At 38.3% G+C, this 25,312-nt stretch overlaps 3 protein-coding genes across 3 annotated transcripts; 2 read left to right on the top strand and 1 right to left on the bottom strand.

Annotated features, from left to right (window-relative positions):
• The first annotated feature begins 1,128 nt into the window (after positions 1-1,128).
• zgc:136493 (uncharacterized protein LOC692276 homolog) lies at positions 1,129-7,484 on the top strand. Its single transcript, XM_055054109.1, is given in 7 exon segments — positions 1,129-1,162; positions 1,165-1,250; positions 4,217-4,595; positions 5,364-5,535; positions 5,615-5,793; positions 5,872-5,968; positions 6,050-7,484. Coding segments are annotated over 7 exon segments (1,140 nt in total). The 3' UTR covers positions 6,243-7,484.
• Positions 7,485-8,105: 621 nt separating this feature from the next.
• psmg2 (proteasome (prosome, macropain) assembly chaperone 2) lies at positions 8,106-11,418 on the top strand. The gene is made up of 7 exons (XM_055053935.1): positions 8,106-8,332; positions 8,832-9,003; positions 9,249-9,307; positions 9,833-9,951; positions 10,047-10,223; positions 10,999-11,119; positions 11,208-11,418. The coding sequence occupies exons 1-7, from the start codon at positions 8,276-8,278 to the stop codon at positions 11,289-11,291; spliced, it is 789 nt and encodes a 262-aa protein (XP_054909910.1). The 5' UTR covers positions 8,106-8,275; the 3' UTR covers positions 11,292-11,418.
• A 334-nt stretch (positions 11,419-11,752) lies between these two features.
• Positions 11,753-25,242, bottom strand: ptpn2b (protein tyrosine phosphatase non-receptor type 2b). The gene is made up of 10 exons (XM_055053934.1): positions 24,986-25,242; positions 23,142-23,232; positions 22,940-23,040; positions 20,950-21,048; positions 19,908-20,045; positions 19,059-19,268; positions 17,568-17,729; positions 17,000-17,208; positions 15,979-16,074; positions 11,753-12,536 (listed from the first exon to the last, which is right to left on the bottom strand). The coding sequence occupies exons 1-10, from the start codon at positions 25,040-25,042 to the stop codon at positions 12,515-12,517; spliced, it is 1,185 nt and encodes a 394-aa protein (XP_054909909.1). The 5' UTR covers positions 25,043-25,242; the 3' UTR covers positions 11,753-12,514.
• Positions 25,243-25,312: the final 70 nt, after the last annotated feature.

The raw sequence follows: 25,312 nt of genomic DNA on the forward strand, positions 1-25,312 counted from the left end.
TAGTAAAGACTAAACATGCTGAAGGATTTTATTTCAAAATGATCCGATCGAAGATTTTTCGGGGGGCATTCGTCAAAGTTGATTAAATCATCTGCAGGTTTTATTTTTCGATATTTGCGCACACCTTTTATTTTTTGATGAGTCTATTCTTGTGAACGTAATCCAAAATTCTTCTGCTAGAGCAGATTTTCATCAACAAAAAGCAAAAGACATGGCTTGTGCTGCCTCCAAGTAAATGTCTTAATGCCATCTAGTGGGAGGTTGGACATGTTCAACTTTGAAGAGGAAATTTTGTTGATTTCTCCTGATCATTTATCGGCTTTTTTTTCTTCCAGCAAATTTAACAACACTTCTTTTTTATATTTTTATCTGTAATGGCTGAATGTTAGGCAAATGTTTTTTTGTTTTCTTTTTGCAAAATGTATTGACTCTGTCAAAGCCAGCAGCTTTGCTACAATTGATTCCTAACTCGTACAAATTGAATTCGCATTAAAAATAAATGCCCTTTTTAAAGGAAATGTGCATGTATAATCAGCCACATGTACTGTCTCTTTATGGACAATAAGTCAACTGATGACCTTTGATCAGTTTTTTTGTTCTCTAACAATCACGGCCCTTCAGTTACTGGGTTTAACAATTTCTCTCTCTCTTTCTACAAAGGAAGGAATAGTTCACTGCAGCCTTCAGCCCAGTTAAAGATATAACATCCACATGATCAGATTAGATTTTATCCAAGGTCTTTAAACTGACGCCTGTTTTTTTCTCCCCAGTCAGAAATCAACAGAGCTGAAAACAACTTCAACTGAAAAGGTGAGAGCAGCACTGACTCTTCATGAACTGATATATAAGAACATTATCAGTTCTTGAAGTATCTCAGTTATTTACGCTCATGCATTTACTCTTTGAATACTAACTAGCATGTGGATGGTAAATGGACATGACACCAGTTTTATTCTCCTGCATGAGAACAGTGGATTTTATCTAAAAGAATTTATTTATTTATACAACATGCAACACACATGCAACCATGTTTTCCCTTTCCATATCATTTTTGTCTTTTTTTTTTTAATTAAATCGCATATATATTTTTATCTTTTATTTTTATTTTATTAACATTAGCCGGTTAGAATGCAATGTCTCCGCCAAGTCCGGTGCGTGACAAAATCCGGGCTGCAGCTCCAACACACAGGCTTCTTAAAGTGACAAACCTACTCAGATCTGCAGATGCAAGCACGCTGCAGCGGAAAAAGGTATTTCTCCATCGCTTTGCACTTTATTGGCAGAAGTTTCATCTAAACACGCAGCATTTATATTTCCAAATTTTCAGTTATACTTAGAGGTGCAAATTTGACACTTTTAATGGACTCTTAGTGCAACTTTCAGTGCAACTTTGAATTAAAACTGTCATTATTTACCAAATAGCACTTCATGACAACAGTCATAAACATTCATGACGGCTCCTTCATGCTCATAGCAGATGTTATGTCATGTTAATGACAGAGTCATGTTGGTTTTATGAACACTCCTTTAAATAAAGTGTGACCAGAACATCATTATGAGTATGGAAGAAAAATATCAATTTTTTATCAAGAAAAATCTGATGCTTTGTGCTTTTGGAACCTAGTAACGCTAAATTAGATTTTTGCCACTCATAATATTTTACATTTAGACTTTTTACACATCTGTGATGGCTATCTTCTTGATTTATGAACAAACTTCTTGTGGTTTTTTTTCTTGCTACTATTCAACAAGGGCCACTTTAAGTAGGGTTATGTTGGTTATTAATGTTCTTTAACAAACCAGAGGCCTTCACAAATTTACCACATATATGAATTTCACATAAGTTTAATCATTTGCTAATAATATCTTCCCAAATTACTTGGTTGCACTGGACTTCATTTAGCGCTATTAGAGTAAAGGGATATTTCTACAAATACATGCAAACTTTTTTCATTTTCTATTCTTGTTCTTTGGTTTCTCATAGTTTTTCTACAAACATCAACATATGACATGCACCTACCCTCAATTTTGTTTTTTCCCCTTTGTTTTAACATCTAAAACTAAAAAATGCCGTTAGTGTAAAAATGACAAACTTACAAAAAAAGATATTTGTATTAGATGAGTTTCATTAAACTGGACTGAAGGCAAAAATTACTCTTTGAACTGTAAAGTTTGCAGAAAGAGCTTGTGATAAAACGTGAAGGAGTCCAACTTTGAATTGATGGATGCATCTGAAGTAATTTGTGACCAAAGATACAAAACTTGTTAAACTGGGAGCTGTTTTCTATTAGGAACAAAGTGTCTAGAAAAGCTAATCCAAGTAGCTCAGACACTTCACACTCCCCTCCTTTCCGCTCTCCCACCTCCTGTCCAGTTAAGTGTTTCAAATGGTAAACTCAGGTCAGTGTGTCCAGTCAATTATTTTCTACAGCCATCTTCTCTTGTTCAGAGCCACATAGTTAATGGAGCATGGGAGGAAATATTTTACAGTCAATACAGAATCCATATGTCAACCAGTATTTAGAGTTATTGATCAAATGTTATGTAATATGATCTAATTTATGTCTACACAACCATTTATTAAAAAGAAGGAAAGGTAAATAGCGAGTGTCTTATGATGAAAGCCAGTGTGTTTTTCTGTCTTACTGGCACATATGGAGATTTTATGTCCAATTTTTAAAAATCGAGAAATGTAACTAGATTACCACAGTGGAAGAAAGTACTCTTTTTCAAAATATTATTTTAAATTATTTCCACTGAAAAGGGTTGCAATTTTTGCTCTTTATGAAAACCATTAAGGCCAAACTATGGTTTGCCAGGAAGAACGTAGACAAAGACCGGACTCTGTGGAAAAAAAACGTTCTTAAGACAGATAAATTTACCTTTTACATATTTAGACAGGAGAACAGAAGACATATTTATGAAAAACCAAATTTCATCCGTGAACCTTACACCAACTGTGAGGCACAGAGATGGAGGTGTTATGGTTTGGGGATGTTTTCCTATAGACCTATTATTGTAGCTCATCAAAAAGCTACAGCTAAGCTGTCTGAGGAAAATGTGATATAAAAAAAAACTAATAAACATAAAGCTAAAGCAGAACTGTTCATTATGACATGACAATAACACCCCAAAATACCAGTAAATCCACCAAGGAGTGACTGAGAGCTAAGAAATGGCCAAGTCAAAGCCCAGATCTTGATGTCCTTGTGAAGCCGATAATGCAGCTTGTTTTATTAATTAAACACTGTATTTATGCTTTTCACGTTCTACAATGAGCTTCCACGGTGTTGTACAACAACGACAAAATAAATTTTTTCCCCTCATCGCTGTTCATGCAGAAGCTGTATCTAAATTACAAACGTAGGAAATAATCCTTCTCACTGGTCTATTTATTTTAGGACTTTTATTTTGAAGCTCTTAAAGTTATCGAGTAGTTCTTCCTGGTTGAAGGGCAGACAGGAAGTGAGAACAAGAGTCATTTGTGAGTATTTACAGTCTGCTCCCAGTTTCATGTTTAGTTTTATTCTCAGCACTCAGCTGTATGCCATAACTTATTATTTTAATATCTTACAAGAAGAAATATGATCTGTTATATTAATTTAGTCAGTGTCAGCTGTGTTATGACTTCCTGGGGCTCAGAAGTTAGTTTAAGAGATCAGCAATCTTACAGAGCTAAAGCTGCATAAAAACACCCTAACAGCTTTCTGTTATTGTCAATATTAGGATTTCAGTTGTTCATGAATGAGAAGAGACATCCTTCTCATTCATAACTAAACTATGAGTTATTGATAACTCAGTTTATCAATGATGTGAGTTATCGATAAACTGCCTGAGACGGTTTATCGATTTTTAGATTTTATTTACTTACAGTGTTTTATAAGCATCACAAAATAGTTGCTCAGATCTTTAAGCAAATTTCTGATCAGTCTACTGAAGGAACAGTTTTTTATTAGACGCAGAGAAAACATTTTTTCCTCCACACTGTCTGGTGATAAATAGTTCAAATTATTTGTTCATAATATTGCCAAAATTACCCATTGAACTCTGAACTGTAATCTATAAACCGAGTCCGGATGTCACCTCCTGGATATTTGAGTTGTGAAATATCCAGTCAGTTTGTTCGGGCATGTTGGTGGCAGCATCATGCTTTGAGGATGTTGAAATACCACCAGCCATTGTCTGAATGTTTCTAAATGTGTTCTTATGTCAGCAGGAGATGACAGACAACAAACCATGGGTTCTGATCTCAAAGGTTGGGGACAAGGGCTTCCACGAGGACGTCGTTGACATTATCAACCAACACTTCCACATCATCTGCCTCGAGGAGTTTCTACAAAACCCGGCCCTGCACGGCCCTAAAATCCAGGGCATGTTTATGTGGAACTACAGTCCTGCGGCCGAGCCTTCCCTGCTGAGCCGCCTGCCATCGCTGAAGGTGATCGCCAACGGAGGAGTGGGCATCGACCATCTGGACGTGCCGTACATCAACAGCTTTGGGGTGAAGGTCGCCAACACTCCCGGCGTGGTGAGCGACGCCACTGCAGACATGGCCATGGCGCTCCTTCTGGCTTCAGCAAGGACGGTCCTAGAGGGTGAGAGCAACACATTCCCCTCTTGTAATTATTCTCACTCCTAAAATACCTCATGGTGTACTGTTTACTCCAGCTCACGGTTAAAGTGGATAAAGACTGAGCTATTTGGATACAGAGTGTAAGAAAAAGGAACACAGTTCCAACAATGGAGCACGGTAGTGGCTGGATTGTGCTGTGGTGTTGTCTCAGTACCAAAAGGTGGATTGGAAAGGGATGAAAGTTGGGCACAATTGGATGTTCAACAAGAAGAAGAAAGAATTTCACACAAAAAAGGAGGGGAAAAAAAAATCACACGGGATCTTAGGGACTGCATAAGATGGAAAAACCCAGCACTGCAAAAACAAATACAAAGGTTTTAATCAGAAAATATTTTTTTCTGATGGTAAAACCAGGCGAACACTTTGCTCAAGAAATGGCCGAGCCCTTAACCTGCTAAGAAGATCGATCAAATATTCAGCTGGTTATGAAAAAAGCTACAAAAGCTTCCCATTTTGTTAATGGACATTTAGCCTATTATTAATGGGAGCATGTATAATTTCCCCCTTGTCTCGATTAAAGGAAACCTATAGATTGAATGGTCTCAAGTACTTTTTTAGTGTTACCAGTCAATCCATAGTGCAAATAGAGAAACTCAAACTTAGATGATTACATAATTAAAAGCCCAAAATTAAACAGATATTTATTTCCCTATTGTGAGGTGGGTGTCAACTTTTATGGTCAAAATTATCTGAAAGCTTGGCAATGTTTTTCTGGTTTCTGTCTCTGCAGGTCACCTGATATCGGTTGATTCCAAGACCACCCATGTACCACAAAGCCTTATGGGAGTTGAAGTCACAGGTTCAACTCTGGGGATCATTGGAATGGGACACATCGGGTATAAAGTTGCTCAGAGAAGCAGAGGTTTCAACATGAGGATCCTTTACCACAACAGAAACAGAAGGTCGACTTCGGACCGCGATACGTCAACCCAAGAAATGGAGGCGGTTGTTCATGAGATCTTTGATTCTTCTTTTGTTTAGAAGTATCGAAGACGAGCAAGCAGTCGGGGCAAGTTACTGTGAGAAACTGGGCGACCTGCTGAAAGAGTCCGACTTCGTGGTGGTGGTGGTGAACCTGACCCCTGACACCACCGGCCTCATCAGCCACAGAGAGCTGTCACTCATGAAACCCACAGCCACACTCGTAAACGTCAGCAGAGGTAATGGAAAATCCTTCTCCTGGACTGAAATTCAGAAGAACTCGGTCCTCTACCAGGTTGAGTTGTTTTATGTTGCAGGTCTGGTTGTGGATCAGGACGCTCTCGTCAAAGCTCTGACGTCTGGAACGATACGAGCTGCAGCTTTAGACGTGACTCACCCCGAACCTCTACCCAGGTACCCTCTGTTTTAAACTCTCCCTCTTCATTTGTTTACACATTATTGCTAATTTTAGCTTCGTCTGATGGGTTTGTGCAGGAATCATCCGCTCCTCACCCTCCCCAACGTGCTGATAACGCCCCACATTGGGACCAACACTCGTGGGACGATAAGAAAGATGGTGCAGATGATGGTGGACAATGTTTTGGCAGCAGTGAAAGGCGAAGCTGTTCCTAATGAGGTGAAAGCAAAAATAAGTTCCTCTTCTGGTGACAAGCTCAAGACAATGTAATTTTTTTTGGTCCTTTTTTACTTGCAACTTTCACACATTGACCCAATTCTTTGACATTTTGAGCTTCAATGCTGCCAGTTTTAGTCCTGCAGTTACTCAGGAAGACATTTATGGGCAGAAATCATTTCTCCTCATAATAACTTTAGTTTTTTTGTGTGTCATAAAGCAAGCACAATAAATCTACTGTATTTTCTCGTAATTTAATTGCTACCTTTATTGCTATGCATTTGATAATGACAAAAAAATATATATAAATAAAATTATGAGCTTAAATTTATCATTAATGCATAGTGTTTTTTTCAAATTAATATGATTAAATATATACTTTATTTTTATTTGTTTACTGTTATTTTCTTGTAGGGATTGTCGAAAGACTAATCAGAATCTTTAAGCTGATTTATTCAGTTGAAGTATTTTCTCCTAATTAATGTAATCGTGTATGTTTTAGTCTTTGTGTGTAAGATTGATAAAGTGATTTGACACTTTTGAAAAGTTTGAGACCCTGATAAAAAAATAATATGTTTCCATCTTTTAAGGAACATTTATATGGTCCAAATAAACTGGAAAAGAAACTTGTGCAAAAGTTTTACAAATGTTCTTAATTTTGTTCTGGACTCGGGTCAGACTGGTCTAAAAAAAAACAACTTTAATTTTACTCTTGTGAAGCTCTATAGAATTTCAGCTTATGTTTTGACTCAAACTGCCATTCGGAAACAGGAAATTTCAATTTTTTAGCAGAAGCTTAAATGCTTTTTATCTGGTATTTGGAAAAGTTGGTACAAAAGTTCAACAAACCACTTTCTTTTTTTTTTAATTCTCAAGTTTCTCAGTGTCACTGCAGGCCTCTTTGCAGCCTCTCTGACCAGTTTTCTTCTTGTCTTCCTATCGAACATGAACATGAAGAAATCTTGCTTTTATACTGTGACTTTTTCCCCATATTTTTTCCAATAACTCATGACGACCATACTGTACACATGTTGTGTGGGATGTATGGGATTGTTTTATACTCTTCTTCTTTTAATGATATCTTTAAGATCCTTTCAAACCTCAACTTGGCTAAACTTTATTTTGGGTCAAATTTGTGCAACCAGGTCTTTGTTTCTTTCCTTTTTCTTTAACTCATGTCATGCATTTTATCATGTTTGTATCAGCATTAGCCGTCAATACTGCTGGTAGGTTGTTACAAGTGCAGCCTTTGTCCCTGGTGTGTCGTTGAAATAAATTAAATTTCATGAACTATTGGATCAGTCTTAGTTTGAATTTGTTCATGATTATTTGAATTATCAAATAATAAAATACGGAAATAATTCTTGAGAATTGTAAATAAGTCCTACTTTTAATCACTTAACGGTGTATTTCACAATTACAAATGTAATTAATTTCTTATTTATTTATTTACTTATCTTGTCAATAAATCTCGTGATTTATAGCAATGTCATTCAAAGCACTACATATTGAATAAGTTATTTTTTCAATTGGATTGTGACACTTTTGGATCTAAATAGTATCTAGATCCCGGAGAGACAGCAGGAGCTTCCTGTCTATCCGGGTTTAATCAGCGCATAATCTCCGCTTTCCCCAAGGATGCGGCGCTTACCTCGCCGGCAGAAAAATCGTGCAGAGCCACCGGTTTTTTTGTTGCCTATTAATTTGCCTGAGCATAATACAAACTCCAATGTAAAAAAGGTACGCGTTGGTATTATCTTACTCACAGAATTGGTTGAAATAATGTGAGTGAAAATAAAATCAGTTAAAACAAATGTACAAAAAAAACCGTTACCACGTTTTTTTTTTTTGTGTTGAGGGAATTATATTTTATTTTTGCATTTCCTTCAGGCAGTCACAGGCCTCCCTACTACCGTTTCTGTCATTAGTCTTCGACAGACAGGCGTCCAAAAGGTCCATAACACCAGCAGGCATGAAACTTGAAGTGAAACCTGCTGACAAATTATAGTTCGGTCTCGTCCAGCTTCATTTAAACCATTTTTCTGCTTACCCGCCCGGTCTTGTGTGTTTTCCGACCAAAGAACACCATGTTTATTTCTTCGCAAGACTCCCCGGCTGCCTTCAAAGGTTTTACCCTGGTCATGGTGAGTTCACGGAGCTAATCTTCTGCATCCGCCTCTTATAGCCGCAACGTTTGTGTTTAAGCGGTGAAATCCAGCAAAAGAAGAGCTTTCTCTCGTGTTATAGCGTATAAAATAACTTCATTTAGAGTAAAAACACTGATTAGCTGCTTTTAATGTAGAATAGCCAGGAGTATTTGGGTACCTTGCTGTTTTTTGTTTGTTTTTAATAAATGTAATGCGTTGTTTATCTCTATCTTTTTATTTATTTCTAATGTTGTATAAAAATGTTAAATGTTTAAATGAAAAACATTTAGAATGTGCCAAATTATTTTAAAACTGATTAATCGTCAAAATAATCGACCGATTAATCGATAAATAAAATAATTGTTAGTCTAGTCTTGAACTACAAACTTATTTTTTTTCTGACGTCAGAATCAAGTGTGTTAATTCATAGTGATAACGTATTACAGATAGCACTCATTTTTCCACGATGGGAAATATTTCTTCATTGCCTTGACAGCCTGCAGTCGCCGTGGGTAACGTGGGTCAGCTGGCCGTTGACCTCATTGTGTCCACCCTCAACATGAGCAGAGTGGGCTACTTCCACACAGACTGCCTGATCCCGATGGCCGGGAACAACCCGTACGCCAGCAGCAAAGCGGACGCCGAGGAGCTGCACACTCCCGCAGAAGGTAGCACCCCATCTCAGTTGCAGCTCATTTTCCATCCGTGAGTGCAAGTTCAGAGGTCACTTGTTGGATAAATAGAGTTCTTTACTGCCATTGTCTCAAAATGTTATGTTTGTTTGTCTTAAGAGCGTGTCAAAAAGTGTTACTTTTAATCTTAATCTCACTCTGGAGATGAGTAGAGATGAGTTTGTCTGCAGCGTAAGTAGTTTTCTGCATGGTACTCATCTGTCCACTGGCTTTGTATCCAGTTTACACAGCAGCAGAGCTGAAACTGGCAGTTCTTCAGATCAGAGCACCAATTATCCAGGTAAACACTGTTTTATCATTTATTTTCTTCCCTAAGAATTATAGAAAAATGAACATTGTAATCATTTCCAATCATTCATTTAAATAAATACATAGTTATATTTGAGCTGTTTTCTTCATCACGTATCAGTCGAGCCTTTAGAATCCCTTTGGTAAGAAGCCGTGTATTATCAGGAGTCCAGTGTTCAAAATATGTAAAAAATAAAAAAAAGTAGGGGCTTATAGTCCGGGAATTACGGTAATTCACTATTCTAACGAGCTCAAGTATTTCTGCCAAAATCCTTTTGATGGTGAAAAGAAAGACCTATTTTGTGAGGCTTTTACAATAATATTAATGGGTTTTTAAGTACATATTCTATGTTATGTCCACTAAGTTCAGATAATTGTAACATCTAACTTGCCAAAAGCTCTGCATTTATTTGCCTTGGATTCCTATGATATGTGCAGCTGAACTTCTGACCATGTTTGTGTGTCGTCTCTGTAAACACCATCATGTTCACGGCTCCAAACCTTGCTTCAACTGCAGACGAGGTCTAAGAAGTTTCGGCAGCAGCTCAAGACCTGGATCAAAGCCAGTGGTTTCTCCAGGACGGTGGTTCTGTCCAGCAGCCACGCCTACCAGAGGGACGACCAGCAGCTACAGGGGTACAAATGTGCTCCCCAAAATCAATTGTTTTTTTTTTGTTTTTTGTTGTTATTCTTTTTGCTTGGGTTATGAATGCCCATGTCTCGATGAAAAGCACTTCTTTGAGGTACCTGATGACGCCGTCCCTGCTGGCTGCGAGCGCGGACGCTCTGAAGGAGCTGGGCTGGAGGGAGATGGAGCGGATCCCGGCGTTTCCTGGAGTAGACGCGGACGCAGAGCCGAGACTCTGCATCCCGGGAGGCGGCATTACCAAAGGCCTTTACACAGACAGGTACAGAGAGATGTAAACATTTTCACACTCTTTCTTGTTACAACCACAAGACCAGCAGGAAGAATACAAACAGACGAGCTCCTTTTCCTCCACCTCTCTGTAACAAGCAGTATTCCAAGCTAATGTCGCACTGATCTGGAAATACTTCTGGTACAGCACAACTATTGAGAAACCTCATTAATCATGCATGTGGAAGAAAGTGCTCGAAATCAATCTTATTGATCTACACATCAAGAAAAAAAAACTCTACACTGCACTTCACCTTGATAGACATCATCCTTGTTGTTAAATATGGTGGTGGCAGCATCATGCTGGTGGCAGAAACAGCAAAACCTGTCAGGGCTAAGAGCCCGATGAAGTTCAATACAAGGCAATGCTAAATGAAACCCTGCCAGAGCAAGAGTGGTTTAGAACGAAGAATACCCATTGTTCAGAATGGCCTAGTCAAAGTGTAGTCCTGAATCCAATTTAGAATCTGAGCTTAAAACTATAACTGAAGTTGACTTTATTTGGTGGGGATCACTCAAAAAGGGAGCAGGAGAAATGCATGCCACACTTATCAGATTTTTTTCCTATTTTAAATTCATGCACTGCTTTCTTTTGGTCCACATTAAAATATAAAAAATGACAAAATGTAAAAAAAAAAAAAACAAAAAACTTTAGCAAGGCACTGCTGCCTCTCATTTCATTAAATGAAAAAACCTTGGCAGTCCTTTCACACGTTAATGTCTGCATTGGTGTCAAAATGACGCGTTGGCGCTGTGGATGTGTTCAGCTGTGCCGAGGATCTCCCGCTGGCGGTGCTGCTGCTCTTCTGCTCGGAAGGCGACAACATTCCTGACGCATTCACCCTCGTCAACCACCTCAACGACTGGCTCCACCTGCTGGACGGCCAGGTCAGCCTGAAACTAGACTTCCTTCTACGTCTGCAGGCATCAAACCAGAAACAAAAGTTAAATATTTATTTGATTTTTTTTCTTCCAGAGCGAAGAACCGAACAGCAAGTGGAAGATTCCAACTTCCTGGAGTTTGCTGTTTGGGAGCGGCATCCCCCCTGCACTTTTCTAATTGATGATGTTTTAGTTGCAAAAACGAGCTTAAATCTTGATATTCCCTGAGCCATCATCTCCATGCGTTTTCAACTCGCGCGCTCCTGCATCCCTTCCACTGTTTTCCAATAAAGTCTTATCGGATACCTGCGTGTTTATTTAAAGTGATAGCGACCTGATGTCACTCCCTTTAAACCCACCCCGCTAACTGAAAGTGCTTGGCTCGGTGCCGTCGTGTGTTCCTGGCAGTCCAACCTCCCAAGTAATTTGATCCGCTGTCGTAACAGAACAACTCTTATTCAACGGCCGGGCCGGCTGCCAGGCCGGCGGTTTGTGTCCGTCTGTTTGCATCATTGTATTGGACGTTGTGTGAGCGGTCCTGGTTATGGGAAAGGAATGTTTTAAAAAGGGAAAACAGTTTTTTTTTGGGGGGGGGGAGGGGGCGGTATTGCTTTAAAATAAAAACGAGAAATGCAGATGTGTAGGTAAACAAAATACCAGTTTTATTTTGAGCTTACACTCTAAATAAACTTAAGACAACTTAATTTCAAAAGGAGAACAGGTCATGAGTTTTCTGCAGCATTAAGATCTGTAACATAAGCTCTTCATTTTTCTCTTTACAAGCAAAAATATCTTTAATACACATCTTTTAAAAAAAACAGAGTACTATGTACATCATTGAAATATCATGCCACTATTACTTGGGGGTGGAGGCAGTACTTGTCTTATACCAAACCCCACGTCACCTTTAAAAACTTCAAGTAGATTTTTTATAAAAAATAGAACCTCTTGTTTTCGCCTCTGAAAAAAATGTTCAGTTTTTCTTTTCTCGAAAAATACACATATGAACAGCATTACAAATTGGCAATGCGTACCCCCTACGTTCAGTCTTACAAGAGAGGTCAGAATGCGAGGGAAACAACAAAAGCGAAACACTGAGGTGGAGGTGAGGTCTGAGGAGGGGGTTTAAAGCTCCTGTGTGAATGTCAAAGTGTCTGCTGTAAACGGTTCAGGGAGGATTTGGGGGGGGGGAAACGCTGAAGCTTAAGACACGAAGAGTTATGAGGCGAGTGTCGCTGAAAACACGGGACTTAGCCGGATTAAAACTATGACGAACGTAAAACAGAAAAAAAAAGCAAAAGGAGAGGAGGAAGAGCACAGAGGTTTGGAGAGAGGCGTGGAGAGCTGGAGTTCCCTGCCGAGGCTGGCTTCCCCGCCGGAGCCGAACTCAGGTGGAGCTGGTTAGCAGTCGCTGGTTTTCACCCTGTCACACAAGAGACACAAAGCGGAAAAGAAACTCAGGCCGCTGTGACGTTTCGCATGCTTGCCTTGAATCACTTCAATCGTGCGAGACGTGCAGAAAGTCGTATTAGATGAATTGAAAGCAGAACTTCACACTTTAAACAGAAGCATCCCACTCAGCACTGCAGGTTATCTGAGCATTTCCATCTTGATGGTCTGACAAACGCAAAACTGGAGAAAATGGACACCTGGTTTAGTATTTTCAGTGAAGTGCGAGACATTCATGGGTTGTTGGTGACCTGCTTTTAACTTCTGCTGTTTTCCTGCTAGTGGTTCTTCTTCACAGGAAAGTATACACAAAATTACTGGATGATTTACTTCTCTAAGGAAAACCGATTGCACTGCATTTTATTTAGAGGCACCAAAGTATGGACTTAAAGTTTTATCAATGTAAAAATATATATTTTTAAAAGCAAAGCAATAATAAACCCAAACATACCCATGTGTGATATTCTTAAGGACACCAATGAAAGTGATTTGTGTCACTAAGCAGCAAAAAATTGCATTTTATATTTTCAAATTTATTGTTGCACTCATTAACCAAACAGAGGAGAATTAATAAAAATTAATTGTAATTTTTTTTTGTGAAAATGATAAGTGAATAGTCCTAAGAAATGGATCAAAATAAATGATAAATGCCAACATTTAGTGATGGAGGCTAAATACAAATGCATGTTACACTTCGATGTGCATTTCTACATCTGGAAATATTGTTTTATTCCACATTACAAAATAGTAAATAAGATGCAATAAGCTTTTTACTGTGCCATCATATATTCATCATTTAATTTGCCGGCAACTGTGTGGACTTTATGTCCATACAGACAAGAAATTAAACGAGATTGAGATATGGTGCGTTCACTGACCAGAGCTAAGGTTTGAATTATGTGCTGTAAATATTAAGAGTATTTAGCTGTAAACAAAAATCTGACTTTTCAGTTATGAAATGAACCTTGTGAATAATTACAAATTCTAAATAATGACCTGATCCTCATCCCTAGTGACACCATTGCTGCCTTTGCTTATAAGGCGGCAATGGTGTCGACTTTCCAAGGCCCCCAAAGAGCTTGAAAACAAAAAAGGTGATGACAACTTAAACAGTGATCACCTTTCAGGTTGTTATGCATATATTCAGAGACAGATGGGCGACATTTTCCTGAGAAAAACTGATTCTCCTCTGTTCAGGCTCAGTCAGCTTGTGCATGTGGAGCGAAATCTTGCAGGGCAGCAGAGGACCAAGAAAATCAGGAAATGTTATCGCTAATAACAGATAATCATTAGATTTCTGCTTGTGAAAAACAAACCAATAACAAGCTTGGAATCTTTTTAATAGTTTTATCTTAACAGGTTTTGTTGAATTTCTTTGGAAACAGTGAACATTTTGTGCAAAAACCTTTATCTTTATCCAAACTATGCGCTGTAGAGAATAGCGTAATAATGTGCCAATGTATTTCTTACATAAAGGTACATATTCTACTTTTTTCCCCATCAGTTGTCCTATTCAGTTTCACATTTATTTGAATCATAGTATTTCTAATAATTGCATTTTTTCTGATGCTGTAATCTCATATTCTTACTTTCTGTTTGCATACTTCTACATTTGTGTGAACCCGCATGTCTTGAGTTGCCCGTCACTTCATTGCTGGGAAATCTGGATTTCCCAGTTGAGGGGAAATAAAGTTCATTTCTACTCTATTCTAATCTGAATTATTTGGAGTCTTGGATGGTCCTGGGCTTGTTGTGCCTCTGAACTGATCACGGATAAGCAGAAGACAAAAACAAAAGATTCCCATGGTCGCCATTCGAAGCCATGGGAAGAAAACCAGAGGGTTTTGTCCAGCAACAAATGCTAATCATTTTTTCCTCTCTGAACCTTTCCAGTTTTAGTCAAATTGTACCCAACTGAAAAATGAGTCGTCTCATACTTTCTACAACCTGCTCAGAGTCAACTGTACAGAAAATATGACTATGACTCAAATAAAGAATATTTACTAGTAGGAGGTCATGTATGAGTTATTTTGTAGACGTCAACTAGTCCTTGGAAAGGAACTCATAACGAGAATCAAAGTAGTAAAATATACATCAATGCCTTTTATATAAATTATCAAAGTATTTAAGTACATCAACAACTAAACTCCTATGATATTGTTTAATGACATGAATACAAAAAGGAAATGGGAAGTGATGTGTCAGTGCAAACGTAAGAAGCTACTGTATGAACAGGCACTTTGTTGTGACTGAGAACAAAGTGTACAAACTACTTCTACTAATCTAAAAATAACCACAAAAAAAAAAATAAAAATCATACATTCAGAAAAGCATCTGACAGTTTAAGCGAAACATGCTGAGACTCAAGAAACTATAACTGAATGTTAGAAGCAGCAGCAAAAAAAGAACAAAAAAAAAACAGATGATTTCTTCCAAAAATCCTCTTTCTTTTTATGTAGTTTTTACAGAACTACATTGTGGATACTGTCACCAAATTTATACTTTCACATGAACCACCATAAATTAATTCTGCTTACAAAAAAAAAAAAAAAAAAAAAAAAGAAAGCAAAGAGCTATGGCACAATTCAAATATTCCTCTGTTCAACACACATCTGCATCTCGCTTTGGTTTAGTTCAGCCTGACATTTCAGTTTCACGAAGCATTAACCACAAGTGAACACAAATATACACACACCATGCTGAAGAGCAGCCACAACTCCAAACCACACAGCCACACACACACGCACGCACACACACACACCACACACACAACACACACACACCTCCAGGTACCAAAGTGGCTGATCGTTTTCGCAAGCTGTGGATAAAGTTCCTCCTCTAAACGTTCTCCTCGTCGTGGTTGTTCCTGTCTCAGAGGGGAGTAAAGGCAGGCTGCCCCCCGCCGGACAGGAAATGTCTCGTCATGTGCAGCAAATGCACCCCAAACTGTCCAGGAAAACCACAACAGGAGAGTGAGACCTGATCAGAAACGACTGCGCGTTCACGTTGCTCTTACTGGAACACCGCTGACATATCACACAACAAAGGGAGGCTTCTCAGAAGTGACTTCGACGCTGTGCTGTCATCAGAGTAAAGCGCTCCATCAGGTCTAACTGTAAGTCTTTCTAGGACAACAACACTGAGATGCGAGTAAACTGAAGAAATCTCATCAAGACTCTTTCTTCCTCCAAAAAAAAAGTAAAAAAATCTGCAAAATAACAGATTTTGCAGACATGCAGATTTTATGCGTCAGCCTTCTTTCAACAGATATGACAAACAGGATCTCACTGTCTTCTTATCCACATGTTTTAGATCTAGCTTTGCACTGGACATTTATTGGAAATTGCACAAGGTTCTGAATAAAAATGCAAGAGAAACACAAAGTGTTTCTCTTGATTTAATCAAGATTTAATCACCTTTTCCTCTTCCTGTCAGAGTCGGTTGACCTGGACTTGCCTTGGGGTGTTTTGGTGTTGACAGATTTGGAGATGTTATCCTCTCTGCGTCGTTTGCTGCGTAAAAAGCAAAAAAAAATTGAAAATTGGTTGAGTGACGTCTTTCTAATCACTTTTTATGCACAGATTTACTGCCTTCACCAAGTAACTTCAAATCATCCTTTATTAACTGAGTCATGTCTGAATACCCTGGACATTTGCAAGTATGTTTTATGTAATTGATACCATTTTTCCCAATTAATACATTGGCAAAATGTATAAAGCCTGGTGTGTGTATAGATAAATTTTCTCTTGAATTATCCATGATTAGGTAAAGTAAAACCTGGATAAATCTGTTGGAATGTCCCTTTATTCAGTAGAGATTAGAGTTGGAGATGGTTTTATTTTGAAGAATTGATTGGTGTGTGTCTTGTCTAAAAAAGTGCAGTAGCAAAAAAAAAAAAAAAAAAAGAATAAAAACAAAAAAACAAACAAAAAAAAAACACCTCCATTGTCCAGGGCACTTCTGATTGGATGATTAGCATTTCTTGACGACTCATTCTCCAGACAAAGCCTGATGAACTTCTCCAAATTTGGTTGTGATAAATGTTTTTGAGTTTACACCAAGTTTGCAAAATTCTGCAAACTTAGAGGTTAGTTGCACCAGATTTTTTTCCCCCATTCTGAATCTAAAGTGAGGAACGTCCCTCAGGCTTTCCAGTGAACAAAACCTGTTACACCTAATGCAGGTGAAAAGCGAAACCGTGGGAGCTGAGTGAAAGTCCAAATCTCGATTCAGGACCATGAAGGAGGCACTGTTCCATAGTAGAATCTTAGTGTTTTAATAAATAGATAATAGAGATTCGACATTGGCTTAACTCTTCTTCAATGCGAAGATAAAGTTCAACTTTTGGTCTAATTTTTCACAAATTATGAGACACATTTATTTCCATGAATATATTTGACCATAGTTTATTAGAAACTGCATATATATGATACTGACTGTGTTGTGCTGCCATCCAGCTCCTGTTCCTTGCAGGAAGACTGTGTAGGAACTCTGCTGTCCTGTCTGTAGTCCGCTGCCTCCTCCTGCTGACCTCCTCTTTGGGTCCCGTTGTGTCGGTCCGGTGGACACCGGGCCTGAGGCTCGGAGGAGGGCGGAGACTCTGAGGACCGCACCTGATCTTCCTCAGACAACACACGCCATTGGTTCTACCGGCAAAGAAATATGGAAGAGAGGAAGCCAATAAATGTCAAAGCGTTGGCCTGGATGAATTCAGGTGACAAAATAAGACACTAAAAACACTTATTGTTGATCATTTGTGTATTGCCTAGAAAAAGGCCCCATTTGTCCCCATTTGCTTAGCTAAATTCAGGAAACAAACATTTTTTTCTTTTTTTTCACCCCAAGGAGTGTATTTTTACTTCAAACTAAAAATTCACTGATAAGAAAGCATCGATTTATTGAACTGCAAGTCAGAACAATATATCTCAAATATTACATGAAATTAAAATGGATAGTAAAAAACACCTGAAAATTAAACATTGGGGTGTATGTGTATTAGTCGTACCTGCACAGAAGAGTCGCCCATGATGAACTTTGCTCCTTCAAGGACAGCCATGTAGGAGAAGCGCAGCTGTTCGGGAGTCTGGATCAGACCCATGCGATATTTCCTCATCTTCAACAGGATGTTTTTGATGTCCACTGACAACAGGTCTTTCCGTTTGTCCATCTAGAAGGAAAAGCAACACAATTTGGCTCAGCTTTTATGGAGGAACTTTCTCTGGTGACTTCCTGATCTTCTGTGTTCTGCATTGTTTAAACAGGAACTCTCACATGAATGTGGATTTTCCAATTAAAATAGAGCGAGCACCTCGCAAATAAAGAGTTTACAGTTTCCTGTGGAGGAAGACTCATACTGGCAGTCTAACTTTTCAAATCAAAAGTGTTTACTTTTCTTGTCACAAGAGATCTGGCAAAGAACCACTCAGAAAGAAAATCTCATGAAGACCAAGGAGCAGAGCAGACAGGTGAGGGATAAAGTTGCAGAGACGTTAAAATCGGGTTCAAGTTAGAAAACAATTTGGTCTTTTAGAGACTTCATGGAGCACGATTCAATCCATCATCTGAAAATGGAAACGAAAAAGTAAAACTGCAAACCAACCAAGTCGGGGCCATCCACCTGAATTAACAGGCTGGGCAAAGAGTGCATTACTGAGAAAACTCATCTAGAGGCATTTTATAAAAATGTAATGAATGACAAAAAACAATCTGTAGCTGTGCAAAGCCAAGATAGAGAGCGATATTTGAAGCAAAAGCCGGGCTTACAAGTATTCAGTGTGCAAATGTGAAGAACAATTTGAAGAATGCGCAATGTGAGCAATTTATAATTTCCTCTATCACATAAAATCTCAATTAAATAATCTCAAGTAATGTAGCTAAATGGGAATAGGTAAAAAGATATGAATGGTTCATTAAAGCACATGGTCACGTTTTATTTGACTAGATATGAAGAAGATTAGATGTTTTAAGGCAGCAGCAATACGAGTTCCTCTTGCAGGCTGAATAAGAAAAGTGTAACTGAGTTTCCACCAGTCGATTCCCATGTTTCATGGCGCGATTTTTCAAGTGTGTGAATAAGTGTTCAGCAGAGGCAGCCGCTGGACAGATTGGATATGCAGATTACAAAACAATCTTTTTGTCCCATTTTGAAAGAATGGGGAAGTATGCACTCAAATATTGTCATCTAAATGAAAAACTCTCAACTCGACCTTGTTTTATTAAAGAAACTTTTAAGTAAAATAGGACTAAGTTCAGTAGAAAGTTTCATGAGCAAGCTGGGTATCTGCTGTGGGTTAAAACTTACCACATTAAGGGAAATGAAAGGATTTCCAATTGAATATATATTAGGAAAGCAAAATGTTATTTTCCTGGCAGTTTGCAAGCATATAAGACAAAGTGTGCAGACACAGCAACACTTGATAGGAAGAACTGCTGCTGATTGATGTGGTAGAGCAAATAAAAAGACATAGAGGGGAGGGGAGTAAGCAAATGCACTTACAAGAACAAGACATGTGTCTACTAATGAGAATGTCCCCGAGCGTCCAATTCCAGCACTGCAGTGCACCACTGCCGGCCCATGGTCCATCTCTAACGCTCCAGATTCCCGCACTTTGAAGAGGAAGTTCAGGAAGGACGCCGGGGATTCAGGGACACCAAAGTCAGGCCACGTGGTGTAGTGAAAGTGAAGGATCTCTCTCTTCTCGCCCGTCTGTGAAAGGAAGACGAACGCGGCTAAAGTCAGAAGCAGGGAAATTACAACCCTCTGTTTCCACTAATTCTGAGGTGCTGATTTCTGTCAGGATGTGTGAGGTTATATGAAGTTCAGTGAAGTGTGTTAAATAGCTAAAAAAAAAAAAGTGCAGCAAGTTTCAGTTTCTGTTCATCAACGAAATCAACATCTGGTGGACAAAGAAGGTGAAAGAGAGTTAAAAGAAAGCATCATGTGCTTTTAATCCGTCACCAGTTGAGACATATAAAGTTTTTCTTTGCTACTTTTTTCTATTTTAAGATAGGTGAAGCTAAATAAGGGAGAAAATTGGTGCACATATCAATGCAGATTCATGTGTTGAAATATTCTAGTCAAAGTCCACACCTAAATCCAACTGAGCATCTGAGGAAATGCTTAAACATTGCTGCTTCCAATCAATCTGTCCAAGTTTGATTTATTCTGAAAAGTAAAATGGTTGAACATTTCCATATCAAGATGTACAAAGTTAGTCGAGACAAACTCCTAAAGACTCACAACAATGCATCACTTCTGAAAATATTTAGAAAACACAGTGCGTCGTTATATCATCTTTGGATTAGTTCAAATTAAAGATATGTTCTAAATAAAGCAGCAGCCTACATTAATATTCTGCAGCTGCAATACTCTGGTGGTGTAGTAAGACTTGGTGTCTTCTGACAACAGTGTGACCATAAAGCGCGTGTCTCTGAAGGCCATCTCTCTCTCCTCTGCCGTCGGCCAGTACTGGGCACACTTTTCCTGTTGCGGAAAGAAAAGATAATAAAAATACATGAGACATAAAAGAGACATAGGTTGGACATTGTCCAAATAAAGATGACCATCTGACCAAGCCGGAGGATACTTTGATCCTCAGAATAATAGGATCAACTATGTCAAGCAACCCTAAAACAATAACGTTACAACGACCCAACTGAAATAAAATTACTAGCTATAAGCATGGTGGTCTGAACAAGAGCATTCATTTGTCTATTTTGTCAGGAAATGAAAACGGAGGTCGTGTCTTTAATCAGACACGTAACAAGAACATGAAGCTCAATTAAACTGATTAAATTATCCAACAACAAGAGGAGCTTGTTGCTGAATAACCACAGAAAGCACGCAGGAGAGCTTTTTCACATTCATACCATTTGTGCACTAGGCGCTCTTTAACTTCCATTTCCAAGAAACGGTGAATCTCATGACAAAGAGAGATCCAATCCAGCTGCTTTACACAGAAAGCAAGGTCACAGCTGTGCAGCTTGCGAGAGGTTTATTTGAGTATTTAATCTTCACAATGTGGGATCATGGAGTTACAGGGCTAAAAGGTTGGCTTTCATCACAAACACACTATGTCTTTCTGTCGCTGTTTAAACAATAATCTGCTGATAAAATGTATTCGTAAAAACATGATTCCTGAACTTTTATTATAAAAATCCATACATCCCTACACTAAATTCTGGGCCACTTTAAAGCAGACATATAAGTGATGGATGGGTGGCTGTCAAATAGCATAAAAGCACTTTAAAGGATGCTGTGGGTCAGTAACTCACTGTGTACAACTAATCATTCAATGGTAATGGTGCAACCACTCATGCTGTGGTCGGTTTAGCATTTCAGCACATAACGGGTGTTGAATACTTTTTCCCCCCCATCCAGTACTCACTGATCCTTTCTCTATGACCCTGTTGAGCATGATGACTGCCTTCGTCTTCTGCTCCCAGATCATGAGCCAAAAGTGGCCGCAAGTGTTCTTGAGGGGGCCCTGTGGACAAAACAAACAGCACAGTTGCATGCGATGTTTCTCCAATAAGCAACGCCATTAACTTCTCTAGTAGGCTGCTGAACATCTGTTTCCACTGCATTTACAAGGATAAAAATAGAATACCTTTGTAGAAGTTTAACCAAAATACAGCCACTTTTTGAATTACCCCCAGCCTTCAGTTGGCTCACTCTGGGTAAGCATTATAATTTAGCCATCCCGATTTAAACTCAGACATATAACCATTACGCTTTTGGTAAATTTAATTGGAATAGACTTGTTCTCATTTCTTAAAATGACCGAATTTACCGTAGTGATCCCTCTAGTCAAGGTAACATTTCAGGATCTCAAACTGCATGGGGAATGTTTGACAGCCCTCTGAATGTAATTTGCATAAACAGCACTGCAGTCAAATTTCACACAACTAGCCCCCTAATGAAGATTAAGGGTTCCAGGCAATTAGGCTTTGGTGGAAAAAGGTTCAGAGTAGCACAATCGAAGCATGATTTCAGATTACTATGCAAAAACATGGTTACCTAAAAGCCCATAATAGCTGAATGTTGTGGAGTGGTTGAGTCTACTTGAGATTAATGCTTTAAAAATTAATATTTTCATCTTTATAAAAATACATAATTATTTTTCAAAATATTTCCCCTGAAACCTTAGCTCTGGAAAAAGTATTAAAGCAGGCATCTTTTTTCCACTGCAGCACAGAAAGTGATAAGGATGCAAATAATAGAAAATAATTACCTTGCCTTTTTCTATTCATACATTGAACGTCCTTTTATAGCAAATATGCAGTGCTTAATTTCTGTGCATTTCTCATCTCAAATCTAACACATTTTCCCCAAACCACAGATGACTCACCTCAGAAAAACGCACAAATGTAAAAAAAAAGAAAAGCCACCAAACTGTGTCGGCCTACCCGACATATTACATGAAGCCCCGAATAGATTTCACAATGATGTGGTATCTGAGTGACTACTCGTTAATTAAAGATGACTTAGAAAGGAAGAAATCCACAATAGCTGGCAGAAACATGAGGTCTTTCAAAGCTGAAGCTAAAAAAGGATCTTTGTCTCCTTTTACTACGGTCATCAAGCTACAACTGCAGAGTAATTTTAAATTAATAAGTGAGATGCAACATTCAGTGTTTTCATGGCATCTTTTGACTCCTGGTCTTCTTTAAAGGTTATAGCCTAGAACCCAACATAAATGGAAGATTTACAAGATCGCTTTTATTGATGTGGTAGATTTTATGTGTAAAATCTACCACAACTTGTGGTAGATTTTAATTTCAATGCATTTAGGAAAAATGAAGATAAATAAATGAAAACATTTTTTTTACGTGTTTGACTTGCCAATCACCAATCAGAGCCAAGTCATGGAAAACCTGCATGTCTCTGGCTGACTGATTTGTTTGTTTACTAATGGAATAAATCACAAAGAATATAACTATTTTTGATAAACTGCCAAGAATTGATACAATTCTGTTTTTTAAATGTCTGACCTAAGTAATGATACTAGTAATATGATGTATTTGAATACAAAAATGTTCAAATTCAAGATGAAAACTTTGCTATTACATTAATTTTTTTGCATAATTACACAAGAGGCAAAATCAACTATAGCAATGCATGCTTATGTCATTTTAGGAAATATCCTGACCCTAACCCAAAGAAAATCAAGGAGCACAAACTCGCTAAAAGATTTTGTGTTAAAAGTCTTCTTATATTTTATTCTTTAAATAAAATGACTTAGAAAGTCAAATTATTAACACTGAGAGTTGTTGTTAATAGGTCTACAAATAAAATAGACATAAATTGGTTCTTTGAACACCATACTGACCACAAGACATCATTTTTGCTCGATTGTTCCCACTGGTTTTACTTGCCTGTGTTAAAATGTAACTTCTCTGGGCGTCTTCCATCACCACCAGACTGGCGTTGATATAATCGTTTTCTGCGTTCTCCAGCTTGACCCGACTGTGATCGACTGCAGGGATGAAAAGAAGTGGAAGGAAAATATTTTACAACTGGTTGTAAATTGACAGAGTTCATAACAGATTAGAACAGGAAATGCAAATGTTTACCCACATGGACTGACATCTCTGTATCTGTTTCGGTTGCGATTTTCTGGATGCTTTGCCACTTTGTAAGAGCACTCGTGGGATTGATTCCTGATTTCCTAGAAAGCAGATCAAAGGTTTAAAAACGAGGAATGTAAATAATGCATCACAATTTACCTTGTCAATGGGAGTTTTGTCCCACTATTATTACAAATAACTTTGTTTTTCAAATTGCAACAGAGATAAAACAAAAAAAAGATTATCATTAGCTTTAAAAAAAATGTATTGACAACATAGCAGGGACACAAAGTCAAAGTTGAATTTATTTTTTTACCCCACCAAGCATTCTGTCTCTTTGTTTATGTTTAGCACTTTGCGTTTAAATGAGAAAAAATAGGAATATTGCTGAAAAGACATTACTAAATCAATTAGTTATTTCACTTGGAAAAAGGGAAGAACATTTGCTGAAAGGACATGGAGGACAACAGGACATTAAGCCTTCATAGTACTTTTTTTAATGAAATTGTGTGGCTATATTATCTTAAGTGTTGCTAAATATTGCTATAGTCAGCCCTACATCTTTAATTTGGGTTTTTTATTATTGATGGGATGAGTCATATTTAATTGTTCTAATTTATTCTCTCTGAAGCTGCGCTGCTACATTTTCCTACACATAGGTCACACACTGGTTGAACAAAGTTCACAGATTGTTGTGTAAACACAGTTAGGTGACTTGGCACAATCCGCTGGGCTTCCTTAGCCAGACAAACTGTTCAACAACTTAGATATATATAAGTTTCAACTTATTTTGACTAGGCGGCTTGCAAATAATATATTTTACCACTTGAATTGGTTTTCCAGAAAAAAAGATAACTTTGAGATAAAAACCTAAAGCCTCAGGGAGACTGGTGAGGACGATGTTACTGACAGAAATGACTTGGTCACTCCGTTCATCAGCTACCACTTCCTACCCCATACTCAAGCCAATCCAGACTCTTCTCATGGGTCGCTCCATGCTTGTTGATTGACCTGCCAACAGATCAGTGGTGTGCCAGTGTATCTTCAAGACAGAACAACACCTACCCCAGCCTGGTACTAATGCTTTTACAGTATTGTACATCTATTCCACCAGTGAGGGACAAATAAAGGATTGTTCTACTACTCTATAATCAAGATTAACATGATATAAAATTGCTTAGCCCTTAACGTGACTACACATTTGAACTGTGTGGTGGTGAGTTTCAATAAAATAAATCAAACTTGGACCAACTCAGATTATATTTAACTGGATAAACATTAGACTTTTGACCTGGACTCCCTTTGTTGTGAATTAGCGCAGTATAAGTGAACTAAACTGAAAGTTAACCCGTTTTAACTCTGAACAACCTGACAAACAAAATACAACTTTTAATCTTTTCGTTTAAGTAGGAACCATGATCAATGTGAATTATCTATTACTCAACCCTGACTGTAAACAAAACAGGAGATGGATTACAATACAGCGGAGGACATAAAAACGATCTCGTAATAATGATCCAGTGTTAGAGCTGCACACAAACGAAATCATAAGGTTGACCGTGAATATTAGAGAATATTAGAGCTTAAGGAAAAAACTTTATGCAGTTAATTACAAAGAGCTAAACCCCTTACGCTGAGTTTAGCCTTCGCGTCAAAAGATTAAGTTGATATTACGGCGTCATGTGAGAGTTACTTTATCAGCTTGCAGCAGAAAGGAGTCACAAATGAGGCCAAACAAAAAAATGAAAACATTGACTGCAGCGTCAGAGTTGGCGTATGCAGCCAAATAAAATGCGCGCTCTCCGTACAAACCGAATTAGCTCGGAGCTAGCTAGCACATGCTAACACACTTACTGAATAAAGCTTCTGCCACCGGCCTTTGGAGTCCATGTCTTCAAACTCCAGGTCCATTTTCACGGTGGCAGCGCCTGTCTGTTCCGTCCAAAGCTGGTTTATTTCAAATTTTAACTATCTACCTCATAACGTTCTCCGAGTAAAACGAATTTCAACCTGAGACTTAAGTCTTTCTGCGTTAGCATCGGCTCCTGTGCCGACTATTTGTCCGTTATGTGGTGCAGTTGTCATTCGGGACTAGCTCCATGCGCATGCGCCACTAAAAGAAGGGTCGAGCTTGCTGTCAAAACAGGTAGTTGGAATTACGTTTCATTTCCGGGATTCGAC

This window comes from Poeciliopsis prolifica, unplaced genomic scaffold (genome assembly GCF_027474105.1).
Source record: "Poeciliopsis prolifica strain line A6 unplaced genomic scaffold, Auburn_PproV2 SCAFFOLD038, whole genome shotgun sequence".
Classification (NCBI taxonomy): domain Eukaryota; kingdom Metazoa; phylum Chordata; class Actinopteri; order Cyprinodontiformes; family Poeciliidae; genus Poeciliopsis; species Poeciliopsis prolifica.